The sequence below is a fragment of the Cydia fagiglandana genome, chromosome 17, assembly GCF_963556715.1.
Source record: "Cydia fagiglandana chromosome 17, ilCydFagi1.1, whole genome shotgun sequence".
In the NCBI taxonomy this organism is placed as follows: domain Eukaryota; kingdom Metazoa; phylum Arthropoda; class Insecta; order Lepidoptera; family Tortricidae; genus Cydia; species Cydia fagiglandana.
In genome coordinates this window covers 4,136,329-4,154,118 of record NC_085948.1, presented here as the reverse complement: position 1 = coordinate 4,154,118, position 17,790 = coordinate 4,136,329, and the positions used below count along the sequence as shown (strand labels likewise).

At 36.9% G+C, this 17,790-nt stretch overlaps 2 protein-coding genes across 3 annotated transcripts; one reads left to right on the top strand and one right to left on the bottom strand.

Moving 5' to 3' along the window:
• Positions 1–3,053: 3,053 nt before the first annotated feature.
• On the top strand, positions 3,054–9,568 carry LOC134672923 (uncharacterized). The gene is made up of 6 exons (XM_063530872.1): positions 3,054–3,186; positions 3,346–3,778; positions 4,142–4,742; positions 5,890–6,152; positions 6,359–6,551; positions 7,027–9,568. The coding sequence occupies exons 1-6, from the start codon at positions 3,139–3,141 to the stop codon at positions 7,313–7,315; spliced, it is 1,827 nt and encodes a 608-aa protein (XP_063386942.1). The 5' UTR covers positions 3,054–3,138; the 3' UTR covers positions 7,316–9,568.
• Positions 9,569–10,659: 1,091 nt separating this feature from the next.
• Positions 10,660–16,161, bottom strand: LOC134672921 (F-actin-capping protein subunit beta). Of its 2 annotated transcripts, none has more exons than XM_063530871.1 (6): positions 16,016–16,161; positions 15,510–15,894; positions 14,106–14,305; positions 13,510–13,621; positions 12,947–13,095; positions 10,660–12,513 (listed from the first exon to the last, which is right to left on the bottom strand). In XM_063530871.1, exons 1-5 carry the CDS (start codon positions 16,016–16,018, stop codon positions 12,968–12,970), a joined length of 828 nt encoding a protein of 275 aa, XP_063386941.1. In that variant the 5' UTR covers positions 16,019–16,161; the 3' UTR covers positions 10,660–12,513; positions 12,947–12,967. The 2 variants fall into 2 exon arrangements, with proteins under 2 accessions (XP_063386941.1, XP_063386940.1); XM_063530870.1 differs by having other exon boundaries at positions 12,957–13,095.
• Positions 16,162–17,790: the final 1,629 nt, after the last annotated feature.

Genomic DNA, 17,790 nt, shown 5'->3' with positions numbered 1-17,790 from the left:
TACATAGGGTGAAAAAGAGACTTCCGCTTGTAAATTGTAACTTGTAGCTTTATAAAATAGGCCACTGGGATGTTTGCATACGGTGCATGTACCTGGAGCAAGTAAAGGCAAGGGCTACATGTGCATGTTATGTGTACTACCCTTGTCCCCCTTGCTTCAGTAAGCAATACGCAATACGGCCGAATACCGGATAGTACCATTGCTTGATTTTGGAGTAAACAAATTGGATTTAAGAAACAGTCATGGTCATAATCGTACTTGTTTATTATTTTAAAACAATTTAGAGATTCAACTGACTTGCACGCGCACTCATTTCGAACCTAGAAATGTGTCCGCGCGAACGCTCACTTAAAAACAGGTCAAAACTGCAGAATGCGCACCTGAAAAACCGAAATGTAGGTGCAGCTCTGCTGGCCGATATTCGGCGGCCGGATACCGGATATTCGGCCGATGGTCAGGCCGAATATCCAGTATCCGGCCAAACAACTATCCGTTGCATCTCTAATATTTTCATATCGAATTAACATTCCCATCCCTAGCTGTCTTGTATACAAGACAACGGCGACGAGGAACGTGAAAAACGTTGAAAACTGGAGCAATTTTTTTGATTGCCTTATTATAAAAGAATGGATTTATTTATCTGCTTTAAATGCAATTATTTTAAAAATCAAAGACCTAAAACATTAACACGAGTGTAAAAATATACTACAATTGATGTTTTTTCACATTTACCGAGCGGTTGAATTTGTGTCTTGTATACAAGACAGCGGCGCCAGTGTATCGTTCTATCGTTGTTTTGTATACATGCCAACGGCGGTCAAAGGGTTAAGTAGCTAGTAGCAGGCCACCAGGCCACACACGTAACTATAACTATAAATCGTAGCGGTAAAACTGCAGTCCGATTTGCGCAGTTTTATCTACCGCGTGTATGACAAATCGTTACGATAATCGACAACGATTACTTCTCACTTTTCCTTAAGCCTCCTCCACACTCGTGCGCGAATCGCGGCGCGAAGCCGCGAACGTGAGTGTGGCGTCGATTTTCGCAGACAGCGAAATTGACTCCACACTCGCGTTCGCGGCTTCGCCCGCGATTCACGCGCATAGTCTGGAGGGGGCTTTATACCGTTGTATACCCGAATTATTAGCCAATGCATGTTGCGTTGCGTGAAACTTGCGCAAGAGCCTCAAGCCTGGATTTACATATGCGTGTGACATGACTGACATGAAAAGCAAGACGTCCATCTTTCTGCGTCCTCGTTTTTTGCTTTCGTGATTCGCGCATCATAGTGGTCATTTATCTATCCATATTGAGTATTATATTCTTTGATCCATATGTGACGTCCCACGGGCAAAGGTACCTTATGGCGGGTATGGAGTTATGCATACCCCAGTAATCTACAATAAATAAGCTATCGATAAAACAAAAGATCAACCTTCTAAGTTGCGTAGTTACAGAGATATGATTTTTTGAAAATAATGTTGTGAAATGAGCAACTTTACGATAGAGAAGTTTTAAGTTTAGCCGCCTAAAAAACTATGTTCCTGAAGTAAGTTACATAGTTGACTACAAATAATAATACCTTATATATCTGAGATTTAAAAAATGTTGCGACTTGTTCGGTAATGCAAATAGAAACCTTTGATATCGACTGATTTATGTGTATACTAACCAATCTCTTGAAAATAAAGTTTTATTTCATTTTCACGATTGATTGCAATGAGCTCTCAAGATTTAAATTGTATCTATTAGAAAACGACAGTGAGAGACAGTTTAAGCAAAAAACAATACCGATTTAGAGGTGAAAATGTATTTTCTGACTTTTTCATATAAAATAAGAAAATTGAATATATTTACTTTTAATGTAACACACAATCAATTTTTCTGAGCACATATGAAAGAAATTCTGTCATTAAAATGAAATAAATCCTAAAACCCCAACTAAATACTATATTTAACCCCTTATGCCACTTTAAACTTACATAACAATTACAGTATTTGCTCCATACATTTACGAAAAGGTACCTTATGGAAATAAATCTAATAATACATCACTACAAAACATCAATCACATTGAAGTTTATCTTTTATGAATAGAAAATATTAATTTACATTTAACTGCCACAAATTTAATTAGTTCTTCGTCATAATAATCTTAAAAAAGACCAATAATTTGTATGTAATGAAAAGGTACCTTGTGGTTAAGTTACATGATGAGGCATGATGATGATGGAACAGTTAGGATAAACTAATAATATTTTGGGGTAAAGATGGTATAAATAGTCTATTTCTTATCAATAATATATATTGGTTGCCATTGAAGACAAGCGGCATTGAGGTTCAATGACCTCAGATATTCCATAAGGGGCATAAGGTAATGCGTCGGGTATTGGCATTTTTCAGCAAACCAATGGCTGATTTATTGCATGCGACCAAACCAAATGAAGATTATACTAGTTAAGAAAGACTTGACGAGAGTAACTTTGGTATAATAGCAGGCTACTTGGATTTGTAATGTCGGTCGATGTACGGTTATAATATTTGCTAGGCGCCCCAACCAGAACTGAAATTATCAAATTAGTTTTGCAGAATGCTAATACAGTCCTCTACCAAACTTCTTTTCCCGTATTGACTAGTTTTTTTGGGAATTTTCAATCTTTTTTCCATAAGGTACCTTTTCGACTAAACTCTGAGACGACATTACTAGGCTTATAACTAACTTATAACAAAAATAAAAACAGGTAAACAAACGTTACGCATTAAGGTTTCAGATCACACAATAAAAAAAAATTGAGCATTTTTTCACCTCTTTACAAAACATTTCATATCTCCGAAACTAGAAACCCTCATAAGGTACCTTTTCCCGTGGAACGTCACATATATTCACGGTGCATATGTAAATGGGCAACAAGTAACAACTTGCGTATGCTACACGTGCCGTGTGCAAGCGTCACTAACGCTGCCAACCTTTGCAAATAAAACGTCAAAAAAAGCTTTTGACATGACAGTTACACAGTTGTCACTGTCATTACTGTCAGTGATTGACTGATTGAATATCGTTGCTGAGTGAACTTTATTTATTAATTTTATTTTCATATTTCTGTTATTTGTGTTTTAGTTCACATATTTAATTTATAATGGAGGTAGATGGAGACACACCGAATTTAACAGACTATGTGTCTGCGGTAAGTACTGAAGTTACCGAATCATTAGTCGAAGTATTCATATGATCATAATATTATTATGCAGTCTCTGTTGTGTTCTGTTCTCCTGCTTTAGTTGTCTATACATGTTTGTTACTGTCACGAATAAATGTATTTTATATTATATTATCCTGTTCTCAGAATGGAGCTGGTGGTGGTGGGAGCATCACAAATAACACAGAAGTGATAGATATCTCAGATTATCCCGTCAACGAAAAGAAAAGCCGAATTTCCAACGCCTACAACAAAGACCTGTGCAGAGACAACAAACCTCTAACAGATTTCATAAACAAATGCCTATTTCTCGACCCAACCAGTGGCATGGAGACTGTTATTAATAAAATTTTACTTCCATCTTATGTTAAAGCTGACAAGGAGTATAAAGAGTCGAATAAATTCAGAAGAGTTATTACAAAGGCATTTCAAAGACTGATAGATGATCCTGATAGGAAATACACTCATATAAGCGATGTTGTTGATACCCTGAAGTTTCATGTTGAAACACCGCCTCAATCTAAAATGTCTCCTGTAAAGAAAAGAGTGAATTTTATCACGCTGTCTACTAAAGTGTCAGGTAACGGTTTTATATTACCATTTGGGTCATTTAAATGCTTTTTAACAGTGTAGGTATAAACCAGAAAGCTACCCAAATAGAGGAAGCATACATTCAAGGTAATTTCCTCATGCACATAACGGCCAGTGTAGACATATTACGCCAAGGCGGCGCAAGGATTGTAATATTTTAAAAGTTAAATACTTACCATTTATTTCAATTATTATTGTTAATCGTTATTAAAACGAACAACACTACCCATTTACTTATTTAAACTTTATTGCACAAAACAAAAATAATGTACTAATGGTGGAGTTAATGCCTAATCGCTTTCTCTACTATTTTTTAAGTATATCCCTCTTATTTTTTTAAATTTACTTCCAGTACAACCCAATAATCATGAAAGGAAAAGACCAATGATTCAAAGTAGCAGCAGAATCTGCCCACCAAAGAAATCTAAATCAGAAGTTATTGCACTGGACTGTGATGATGATGATGAAGTTATTCCAATAGATGATGATAATAGTAGTAATCAGGACAAAGTGGATCACAAGAGTAAATCACAAACAGAGGAAGAAAATCTAGTCAATGATGATACTGATACAATTGAAATTCAGGATAGTCAAGAAGTAAAAATAACTGATGAAAAGGAAAGTGATAATTTAGTAAATAAATTAAATGGCGATAAATCTATTGCTGAGCACATAGAAGCGAAAAGTTATGAAATTGAACATGAAAAAGAAAATTTAGGTTCAAATGAAAACTTATTAGTACCACATAAAGAAAAGATCGTCAGATTAGAGAAACCAAAATTAAAAAAGAAGGAGCCAGTAAAAAAGCCTGAAGAAATGACAGAAGTCGAGAAAGCCAGAAGGATAAGAATAATAGAGGCCAAGATAGAAAAATACAATAAAACTATTGCTCAACTTGATTTGGAAGAGGTCACAGATGATTCTTTAAATTCGCCTTATCATAAATGTGATCGGTGAGTGAAAATTATACCTATACATATAATGAAATGAAATGAAAATGAAAAAATGAAAAAATATTTATTCGCTAACAAGCAATATTTAACAAAATACAGGTTGGTGTCCCTTTTTAAGTATAAAAATACCTGTGTTAAGGAACACCGCTCTTCCTTAGTGATTAACTACAAGCTAAAAGAAAAACTATGATGATAAGTTTAATAACAGTAAAGTAAATTAAATTAAACTAGATAAAACTAAACAATTTAATAAGTTAACCACGTAACAATAAAACTAACATGTGAGTAGCAGCTAGAGCAACTAATGTAAATTTTAATAGTTTAGGAGCCACTTGTGTGTGTGTGTGTGTGTGTGTGTGTTTGTGTGTGTGTGTGTGTGGGTGTGTGTGTGTGTGTTTGTGTTTGTGTGTGTTAAGGGAATAGTTTGGTTGATTGAATTATATTAGATTACATTATGTTTTAAGTATTTTTTCTATTTCGTCGTAGTTTTTAGTCTTTAACCAGTTTATTACTTTTATTTTACATTCTCTATAGGTGGAGGGATATATATCTATTTCTTTATTTAGGAAGTTGTACAATTTAGCCGATTGGACATTGTACTGTCTTCTGGCAAAGGCAGACGCTGTTGGTGGAATAGGGATTATGTTCGTTTTTTTCCGTCTAGAGGTATTAGAGACAGGGTAATAAAACGTAGACTTATGTATCCGTAAGATTACATTTAGCACATATAATTTTCTTACAGATAAAAGGCCACATAGGTCATACAGATCAACGGTTGGAAACCTATAAGGCTTAAAGTACATGACTTTTATCAGTGCTCTTTGAGCTCTTTCAAGTTGTAAAAATTTTGTTTTATTGGCTCCACCCCATACTGAAACACAGTAAGAAAGGATCGACTGAGCTAGGACAATATAAATTTGATTTAATAGTTTTGAGGTCGCAGCATATCTTAAGCATTTAAAGGTCCAAATAAGTTTCCTAATTCGGAATATAATGGAATTAAATAAACCTAGATTGAGAATCTACCTGGTGAGGTAATTTGGTAGTTTCAAAATGTAACCAATATTTTGAGAAAATTTTCTTCTTTCTCTGTTTCTTCACATTAATATTCATGAAACACTAAATTTATATTCTTTTTAATTTACAGCTTGCGAGCAACAATCGTGAAACTATACAAAGAACTATGTACTTTAGTTGGTGAAGAGCCACCTAAAAGGCGGAAAATACAGCTTGAAATCAAAGAGGGTGTGCCCCAAGGGCCTATCAAGAGGCTGGAGAAATTCCTCAACAAACGGGCAGATGCGGAGGGCGAGACTCCGTTCCCGGACTTTAGTGATGTGGTCAGATGTGTGGAGAAAGCCAATGAAGCGGACAGTCTTGGGTGGAGTAAAGCGAAAATTATGAAAGAAGGTATGTAATTATAATGGAGATTTATCTGCTTTTGTTTCTAACAAAATAGGAAATTCACATTAACTGACAAGTATCGCGGTACGCGTACATTTGGTATTATAGGTTTTGTATAGGGGAAGGATCAATGTAAACATCAATAGGTCAATGAAAGGATCTAGACGTGTGAAGATTCATTTATCTAAAGACGCATTTCTGTTGGTTTTCAGCTCAGTCAATATTCACGTACTGCGGACGCGCGCTGCAAAAGAAACGTCAGCAGCGCGAATGGAAACACCTCCGCGCCATGGCGAGACCGGAAGAGTTCGAGGCCGATCCAGCCGAGACAGATCTGGAGTTGCAGGCGAGGCTGGAGGCCAACCGGCGCCTCGCGAGTCAGCGGGAGGCCGAAGTCTTCAACAAGTAAGATATTATATTCTTATTTAAAATTACTAGAAATCACATAGATTCTAATCTAACCCACTATTAGAAAACATTTCCTTCAAAATTTCTCGGTTCCAGTCACGTTCCAAATCTATCTTTTCTATTTCTTCTGTACACACAGTATGCTAAAAATTATTTCTTTAGGCGCACTTGTAATATGTATAATGAACCGCTTAATAATATAGACATTTTTCTTCATAGTTTGTCCGGTTTCAAGAACAAGGTTCGGCATATTTTGTTTTATAGTAATTGATAAATTGTTTCTAGTAATGCTTTGCATTGCTTTGTTACTTTATTTGCGTGAAGTATACATAACTAAACGGGTAATTTATAATTAAGTAACATACTTTTCATTGTTATAGTCTACTTAGTAACGTATGAAACTAGGCCTATCTTTAGTCATTTTTGTAAGACGTATTAGGCTGTTTGTTTTCTAAAAAAAAAATTGTTTCAGATACACACAATTGGAGGACGCCCCAGAACCAGCGGCTTCAACAAGCTTCGCAATAGAACCTTCAAAACACGATAGCTCAAGCGACGAAGATACTGAACCGACTCCTACTGTACTAAAAGAAAGTAACAATAATGATAACATTACAAGTAATGTTAGCGAGACTGGAGTTGTAGTTAAACAGGAACCAGAGGAAGTGCCGATTAAAATTCAGTATCAGGGTGATATAAGTCTGGTTATAAACATATCGGACTCTGAGAGTGAGGATGATTATGGTGTTTTGACGTTTTAATTCGTCCGGGTTTAACCCATCATAATTATGTTGTGACACAGAAATGTGCCTTATTTGAAACGTTCAAATCAGATTTTATACCTTGTACTGAAAGTATTAAATCAAAGGTGAGACCTACCGTCAACATCGAAAATCTATCGCTCTTGCATGCAGGCAGATAACATATATTGGCGATAGGCCCTCCGTTTCCTATTATATTTTTTTACTCACTACGCACGATATGTTTCGGGAAGGAGAGGATGTCGTAATCATTTTAGTCTCGTGCCGCCCACCATACAAAATTATAGCCAAGGAAGTTAGAATCTTGTTGTATTTTCAATTAGGTTGAATTTCATTTGTACATAAGTTTTACGAGACAAATGAAACGCTACCTACTTTGTCATTCCATCGAAACTGAGTGTACATCCTAATGTACGACGACATCCTAATGTAATGTACGGCGGCACGAGGTTAGGTTAGTATTGAGAAAATCGATCGAGAATAAATTCAAGAAGGGCTCGATAATTTGTATGTAACAAACATACTCAACAGTGGTGCTTTCTTGACTGTATTGTTTAATGTATGTTACTGCCTACTGCGTATGCCTGTTATTATTATTTTTATTTAATTATTCTCTTTACACTAAAGGCTGACCCATGTTTGGTTGACGGTAAACTGGGGTTACTTTGAATGAAAACATTGACCATCGATTTTTCAACTATAAGGAGTTGGTTTCTAAACGTTTTCATCATTTATTTACCTCTATCTGTGGTTCCCAAAGTTGACTGGGCTCCGAGCCACCTAACAAATACTGCCAAATTCGGGACCCCACCTCTTGGCCGTCTTAAAAAGGGGGCATAAAATATTATTGGTAACGCTCAGATGCCCTAGTAGTTCCAGGGCCCACTCAATATTCGCTCGCGACCCATGGGTCGCGACCTATAGTTTGGGAGAGAGAGAGAGAGACCTTTAGCATCTTGACAGATGATTTATGCAGCGGCTGTTAGCGAGGAACAACGTCTCTCGTGGCTGTATAATATAAGCCAATGCGGGACCGGCATTTGCGACCGCATTTATGGCAGCTGAAGCAGGGAGCCATGTCGGCATCATCAGGTGGATTGTGCCTCTGCGCGTTTTCGGGCAAGGTCTTGGAACCATGCGTTGTTGTGGATTTGGCGAGTTTGGGAATAAGGTTGACAACCATATATAATTTTTAAGCTAGCATTTTAAAATCAACTCCCTGTTCTCAAAAATCGATGATCAATGTTTCCCGATTTTAAGTAACCCCAGTTTAAGTCTTACGTTTAGTTTATTAAAGTTATTCAAATTATTTTGTTAGAATATTTTATTGTGATTAACACTTACATTTAATGAAAAGTTTTGTATTCATTACAAATTGATGTACATCTTCTTGAATAAATATATTTTATTAAATGTTAAATAAAGAGGGACGGGTAGGTAGTCTGTTTCGTCGCGGGATACTGTCGCCCCAATCATGTGCTAGCTGGTGCGGATGCACGCGCGCGAGTGCCATTTCAGGTAAAATATTTTAGGTAAATATACCCGTCTCGCTAACGGAAGCGGTTCCTAAAACTAGTGCGATAAAGACAAGGCGAAAAACCCCGCGTAAAAATCTCAAAAATCGAGGTTTCGTACTCGACTGTTTCCTCCTCCAAAACTTAACCAATCCTAACCAAAGTTGGAAATCTAAATGATTATGAAATTATCTGTGTCGGACCGTTTTGCTTTTTTGGCTAATTGATATCAGTTTTGAATACTACGCCTCTCATTGCGGCATAGTCAATTAGACCATTTTGGCCATTTTTGAAGGGCTCTAGCGCCTTAAAAAACAAAAATATCAAAAAAAGCAAAACAGTCCGACACAGATATTAACAATATTAATCTGTGTTGAAAAAATCATTGCTCTAGCATCAAAACCCACGGAGCAAACAGTCGAGTACGTTTGTATGGAGATATGACCACTCCTGTTGGCTCTTAAGATCGATTTTCCTAGGATAGCGGTGCAGTCATATAGCGGCCGTCTCCATACTAAATAATACGGCTAAATATGGATGTCGTAGTATTTATATGGACAGGCCGCTATATGACGGCACCGCTATCCTAGGAAATCAGAGCATTAGCGCTGCTCCGTGTAACCGTGCGAGCTAACGGACGCCCAAATAACGTCTTATCAACCGCCTCAGTTAAACGGTACACTTCAATTGATAAACGTTTGTAAATTGAAAAGAGAAGAAAATAAATGTTTTGTATATATCTAACCTTTCTTTTTCAAGTACCTACATCTCTCCAGGTTTTTCTTAATCCTTTATATGACCCGGGTAATAACCGGGATACGTGGCAAGGTAGGAGGGAGGCCTTTGCTCAGCAGTGGGACACTCTAGGCTCATATAAATAAATAAATAATGACCCACGACTCGTAATTATGACTATTTCAAGGACCTACATCTGTCCCAGGCTTTCTTTATGTTTTACAAAACGGATAAAGAATGACGAAAAGTGAAGCATCTGTCTACTTTGATTTTTAGGGTTCCGTACCCAAAGGGTAAAACGGGACCCTATTACTAAGACTTCGCTGTCCGTCCGTCCGTCTGTCACCAGGCTGTATCTCACGAACCGTGATAGCTAGACAGTTGAAATTTTCTCAGATGATGTATTTCTGTTGCCGCTATAACAACAAATACTAAAAACAGAATAAAATAAAGATTTAAATGGGGCACCCATACAACAAACGTGATTTTTGACCAAAGTTAAGCAACGTCGGGAGGGGTCAGTACTTGGATGGGTGACCGTTTTTTTTTGCTCTTTTTTGTTTTTTTTTTGCATTATGGTACGGAACCCTTCGTGCGCGAGTCCGACTCGCACTTGCCCGGTTTTTCTAAAATTCTATAGGATATCTCTTTTTGTCAAGGGCCACATAGTAGTAAATAGCATAATGTTTGTACGAAGGTAAGTAGTTCGTCGTTAAAAATAAGTTGCAGTCTTGGCTATCAAATCGCTGCAGACTTACCTTGATCTAATTCTAATTGATGTATGATGTCTAGTAGGTACCAGGATTTTAGGTTGGCGATTCATGAGAACTGTCATTTAGTTCGAGATTTTCTCTCACTGTCCCATTTGGATGTAATTTTCTGTATATTATGGCCTCAGAGGTAATACTCCCATTATGGGGCATGGCACATTGCGACCGATTCGCACGTCGCTCCGAAGTTTGAGCGAGACAATACTATGCGCGTATTATAGCGACATCCCGCTCGCACTGCGGACAAACGTGCCAATCGGACGCAGTATGACATGCCACTATGATGCCCTAATATCGGGACTTTGAAACAAATTCAACTACTCGATTTTCAAGTAAATATTTGTTTTATTTAGAGAGGCCAATATGATAACAATTAGTGTATTAAATCGCAACATAAAAGAAATGGTTATTTGTTACAATAATATTTTTATTTCAATAATAATATATTGAATCTCTTATAGTTACAAAGAATAAAATAATATTAGAATGTCAGTCTGGACTTGAACAAATACTTACAAATCTTAAGGCTCCGTCACACAGGCGCGTTTTGCGGGCGGCGCGTGAGCGGGGCACACCGCTTTTACATATAAAACGCTCACGCCCCGCCCGGAATACGCGCCTGTGTGACGGAACCTTTACAATCATTCAATGATTTTTAAATGCGTTATTTCAATTATGAAATGCGAAATGAATATTGTTTTATATAATTTACATCCAAACTAACATCCTGCTTTAAATAAAAAAAACTAAGCTATAAAATGCAAAGTAAATCGAGATGGATCATATTGGGTGAAGTTAAATACATAACTAATTTACATCAAATTATTATATACATGTAAAACATAAACTCGACAGTCATTGTGTTCTTAATTTAGATTTTTACAGTATATTTAAATAACTATTTTCATATATTACGAATTACATCTTGAAATATGGACTAATATCTTTCAAAGCACCATTTTGGTTGCATTGAACTAACACCGCTGCTAGTTTTCTTTATTTATAAATATAATATAGCATTGAAGTAATATGTTATTAATAGAACATTCTGAAGACATTATTAATAGAAACAAGGTCTTTTCAGTTTAGCGTTCCGAAAATACCATGTTTTTAATATGATTCATGAAATTTTGTAACTTGTAATACTAGCTATACTCTGTAATATATGTACTAGCTATACCTAAAGGTATTTAAATAAAAGTAAACAAACAATTTGTACATTTTCGGGTAGTTATAATAATTATTGGTTAACCGACCAAATACAAAACCGCCTCGATCCGTCATTGAACGACCTGACTTTAAGGATAAAGTCAGGTCGTTACTCGTACTTTATTTGATCATGTAATGTTTTCATCTACCCTCAACTGGCTTAAGAAGCAATTTGAGGGTAGATTTGTTTTTACTTTTTTTTAATACTAAAGTTACAGACTATAAAGACATACAGCTTATTATATTAAAGACTCGCTTTTATTACAAGTTATAAGTGAAAGCAAAAGAGAGTAGTGCATCTTCGACATTAGATTGTACTTACCTAAAGCATAGTTGACTGGTTATGATCCAAGTATAAAATACTGAATCAAGCGAAGATAAATTTAAAAACATGGTACTTTAAAGTGACATTCACAATCAGAGGAAGTAAAATTACGGCGAGTAAACTCAGAGGAAGTACTTAATCATTTTTCACTAGGCGGAATAGGCGGGTCCACACTGAACGAACTGCCTCCGAGGAAATTGCCGCGCGAAGCAAACACACTCGCAATGCGTCTCCACAGACCGAGCTGCTTCGCGAGGGAATTTCTTCGCGGACGGGTCATTCTGTGTGGATATGCCTATTGTAGATATTTTTTCAAAGCCCACAAACATACAATTTCCCTTTATAATTATGATTAATATGCACTGAATATCATTGTAGGAACGGTATCGTTTCGGTGCTTTTTTTATCCTTGCCCATTGGCAACACAATCAAATACCTACCCTACATTATATTCTAGTTAACTTATTACTTCAATGCATCAAATTACGATAATAGCTAACAAGTTTCGAGCAGTAACCTTGTGCAGTCTAGAAAGATTAAGAAGAGAAATGTAGAGTTTAGATTGTAACTGCTACGGGAGACTTTTGAGCTTGTCCTAACGTCGTTGTTAATATCTACTATTAATTCACCCAGTATCCACCTCACCTGGAACAATAAATATTTTTATAGAAATTGTAGAACACCAAACTTAACTAAAGCTTTTAAGACAGAACATCAGGGCTTAATCGTTTATAGAAAGCGCGAATCGAAACTTAAAATACATATGTATGGTAATGTCTGTCATTCCGATACCTTTTTATTTTTTAGTGCCAAACCTTTGGCCTACTATCGAGTATGAGTAGATCAAGAGTAGATGGTGATACTTTTTGACATTTAACACATCAGTGAAAAAATGGCGCTCTAAAAGTGTTAATCATTTCTGTCGAAAGATGCCAAGTAAATGTACTGACTACATAATATTCCTCTATTTAAAATTATCTTTGGAGTAGGTAAAGTTTGATACGATCTGTATCTCTTATAAGTCAGTGCAAGAGTAGGTTTAGGTATTTTAAGCATTATGTGTTATGGGAATACACACACATAGTCACTCGGCGGGCAGTCAGTCGGCGCGGGCCTGGTGCCGGCGCTGCAGCGCGACGGCCAGGTCGTGGCGCAGCGCCTGCGTGCGGCGCTCCACCTCCGCCGGCACCACGGACCGGAGCCCGTTAACTATGTCCTTGGTTTTGCCTGGAAACACGATCATTATATGATTTATGTGATACAATAAGGGTCGGTTGCACCAAACTGTTGGTCATCGTTAATGAGTTCGCTAAATTTTATATTAGTTTCATAGTAAACCGCCGCGGCAACTGCAACTGGCACTAAGTGCGGAAAGTATACAGTTCTGAACGTCTGTTGATATCGTAAAACAAGATCGAATGCGAACCTTTCTGCCCGATTACAAGTATCGCACGTTTTACAATTTTTATACAAGGAGATGAAACGAATTGTTCACATGTACCTACAGCTAGCTGCAAAGATAAAAGTAACCCCGTCTAGAAGTTTTTATTCAGGGGTGTACCTTTTCTCTGCAGCTGACCGTACCCACTCGTACAATGTACTAGAATATGGGGCAATAATATAAAAGTGAGTAAAGCTTACCGAAATAAATGTCATTGAGGGTATTTCTGATTTTATTTTCCATGTCTTCGACCATGCGGCCGATGTTGGCTATGTGCGGGGTCACGTCGCTTACCGCAGAATCTTGCTCCGCCTAAAATTAATATAAACATTTATATCGCTAATTCGCATTCAGGACACCAACAAAATGTACGTAAATAGCAGTATTTTCTACAGATATTTTATCTTATCACGAGGCACCACAGGAAAATGCGTGTGTGATGGTGTGATAAAAATTGTATTGGGACCTAACATCAAAATTTGCTTGTTTATTGCTCAATTGCCGGGTCTACACAGAGCGAGCCGCCTCGCGAAAAAATTGCCGCGCGAAGCATATCGATCAGTTAGACTTGATTGGGCCAAGATAAATACGCACGGCCGCAAAGCCTCGGGACTTAATGACGCATAAACAGCTAACCGGATTGGTTATAAATGTTATAATTTGGAACACAGTGTAAAACCTGAACTTAGACATGTAGACTTTCTTCTTTGTTGTCACACTCTGTCAGAGTGAACTGGTTCAAAGGTGGTGGTCAAAGTGAAAGGCAGAGGTTAGTGACCAAATCATGCAAGCTCACCTGTCTAGTAAGACTGCCACCAAGGTTCATCGTCCCGCTGCCCTCCTTGTTGGTCTGCAGCCAAAGCATGGCAGTGGACGTTAGCTTGTAATGAGCGTTGCGTCCGGAGCTCTTCTCAACCACCTCCACGACGTGTATGGAGTCCCAGCAACCTTTGATCTTCTGTGAGCCGTCTCCAGCTTTCTTTATCAATATTACTCCTGAAATTAATATGTGGAAAGATTCTAGTGCTTTATTTCTGATCATTTCAGCACATGTATTAGATTTCAGCACATGTGTTACGCAATACTGGACTGGTCACAATATTAAAATGTCTCTGTGTTTAATTCTTATTGTTATTAATAATTGACATGCCCAGCATTGGGACACTCAAATTGGCTAGGAAAAAAAATTGATTGATTTGCATAGGAATATAAGGGTTGATATAAAAATACTAAAAAACAAAGGGACATTATATTAAAAACTATGTCACATTATATCAGTGGAGTCATAATTGATAAGGATAATTTTGACTTCAACACTCAGTCAGTACAGCCTGTTATAAGGAAAAGCAGTTTGTTTTATAATTAACCTGAATTCACAACATTTTAGTTATTCAAATAAGTTTTTGGCAATAATTTCATTTTTGGCAAACACAATTAGGTTGCATTGTTTTATCACAAAGTTCCTATGGCCATCTCCTGTCTCCATCATCAGATCAGCTTAATGATAACATAATATGGCATTGTCACCAGACTCACATATGTACATTTTCAGGTTCATTGGAACTTGAAAGTGGGTCAAATTTAACTTGCAAGATTTGATCCATACATAGTTACATACCTAGGTACATTGCAAATGAAATAAAAGCTTGTGTTGTGCCAATATTCTTTGACAATAATGAAGTAAGGGAAATGTGGAGAAAACAAGGTAAGAATGTCTACAGGCACTTTCATCACTTCTAACTTTTGTGTTTGTACACATAATTCACTTACAGTAGGTCAGTTGAGCAGGAGTGAAGCTCTTTCTTTCTGACTGTGCCTGATCATAGTATTTATACAAATAAGGTAAATATGGCTAATTCCGTCATAGGGGCTATTCCATCTACTAGCATTTTTCTCAAACAAACATTGATAATGTTGTTGACAAAGCAGCAAAGGAAACAGGTTTTAGGGTTCCGTACCCGAAGAGTAAAAACGGTATTCTATTACTAAGGCTCCTCTGTCCGTCTGTCTATCTGTCACCAGGCAGTATCTTACCATGATAGCTAAACAGTTGAAATTTTCACAGATTATGTATTTCTGTTGCCGCTATAATGCACATAATCATAACAAAGCTATATTATGTTATCAATCATAATCATAATGATATTTAGTAAGTATCTCCTTATCAGGACAAGCCCCTTTTTATCAGCAAGTTACAAACCTGCAAAACCATGGTCCATGTCCCACAAATATACTGAGCTGACGCCACCTTCAAAATACATTTCTCGGTACTGGTCGAACGCATGATTAGCGTCGATTTCTAGCTTTCTTAGTCTTTCTGAGGGCATAGAGCCATCCTCTAGAGGAGGGTCGTATGTGTTCGACCACGGCGACCTGTAGGAGTCACCGTCCCTGTTGTAATCACAGAGCAAATAATCCTTTCCGTTGCTACGGTCTTTAGCAATCTTTAATGGCTGATCCACGGAAGACAGAAGGTCCTCACATAAACTTGGCACGAGATCTATTAAATCTGTTAAATTCTTCTCAATCTGCTGAGGCGGCAGCCTCCGCATCAAATCCAAAGCACAATCCATTTGCTGCTCCGTCTGAAACAACCGAAACGATAAACGATCTGGCGAGCCTTCGCTAAATCCAGGCATTAGTCATCACAACAAAATTATTAAATTTGACCTATTTACAAAAGTAATTAAGCAAAACATGTCTCACCATCGTAAACTTAATCTTTACAAAAATTAATAACTAAAATAAAATAACAAAAAATACCAATACACTTTGGAAATGGTCAATTACAAAAATTACCAAACCAAACCCAAAAGACTCCAATTGATTGACAGTAAACTACGTAATGTTTTTTTTGTACCGTAACCGCAACTGATTCAAGCTAATTTTGACGAATTAGCGAACGACGAAATTGACAGCTGTAGTTTTGATTGGTTGATTTCATTTATAATACATGAAGTGATGGAAATGAGAATAGGCCTACAATTCGTTTAGAAATAAGGAAACACTTCTGATTAGAAATGTAAAAATTTCACATTTTCTCTCTATATTTTTAATTAAAATACCTTTCGAACATTATTTATCTTTTAGCCGCTTGGTAGCAGAGAAAGACGTACAATTTTATTTTGGATCAATAAACCCAACAAAAGCCTCAATATTGAAAATAAATTTAAAATCACCATAAAGGTAATAAGCTGGCAGCACTTTATGCCAACGGGCCGGTATATCTCTTTCCGTCACACTCTCCTATAGTAAGCCTTGTGAAAAAGAGACAATCGCGGGACTGAATTACAGTTTTTAAGTTTCTATTGTTGCCTACCTGCAACTTCCCATGGAATGTCAGGAAGTAGCGGTGTGTCAGTTGCTAGTGTCAAACTTTTGTTGATGTTTTATAACTGGAATTAATTGATAAAGTTCTGTGAGCTTATTTCTTTTAGTAAATCTTCAATGAGACTGTAATCCCACACATCATCTCACTTCAGTGCCTTATTTGTGTTCAAATAACGCTTCTTTAAAGGTTATAACGCGTAAGTATCAAAGTGATTCATGTTATGGGAATGTTTGTCATGTTATTATGGTAAAGTAGCTATTATAATTGTCGAAACAGGAAGCGAAGCGTGAATGGACACTTATTGTATAACCACGAACAAACAAATAATGCAATTTTATTATCTTAATACCTGTAGAAGGTTGGTAATGAAGCCTTACAGTAGGGCTTATTAGAAAGTGCATAATTCTTGCATTTTATAAAATATACTTTATCATAAGTATGTCTTACAGAAATAACTTAATCATCTTGTATTTACCTAGGTTGAGGATCATCTTATAAGTATATTACAAGCTAAATTCTGAACAGTTTGTTCTGATGCACTTATGTGTGAGGTTACCTACGTTTTTTCAGCCTGTAAATGTAATAATACTCTTGTATAGCTGACATACTTACTATTACACCAGTGGCACAACCAAGACAATATGGGTCAAATTGCATTGCATCATTTCGTTGTATGATGGGTGTTGGACAGGTTAAGCTTCTTTAACCCGTGGAGTCCCCAGAATTACCATAGTATGGAACTCCTATACTAGTTACCAGCACACGTGTGACAGTAAGCCGCTCCACGGGATAAGGACTAATATAAAATCTGTACCTGATCAGGCGTAAAGCGGCAGATAGCAATCATCTCCTGCGTGAACTCCTCAAGCGTGATGCTGTGGTTGATGTACGTGATCATCACATCACCGTTGTACACCGTCTTCACCTTCACGTCATTGTCGTGGTTGTCCTGGTTCACCATTTGGGTCGGCATCATTACACAACCACACGGTTATCTGGAAATATGTGAAAATTTATGTAAAAAGATGTCTTCTCTTTATTACGCCACGGCATTTGCAATTAGTGAGGTTTAGTAAAATTTACCCAAATTGTTAACATTATTATATTATCCACAGGTTAATGCCTATTATCTGAAACATTTGGCAATTTC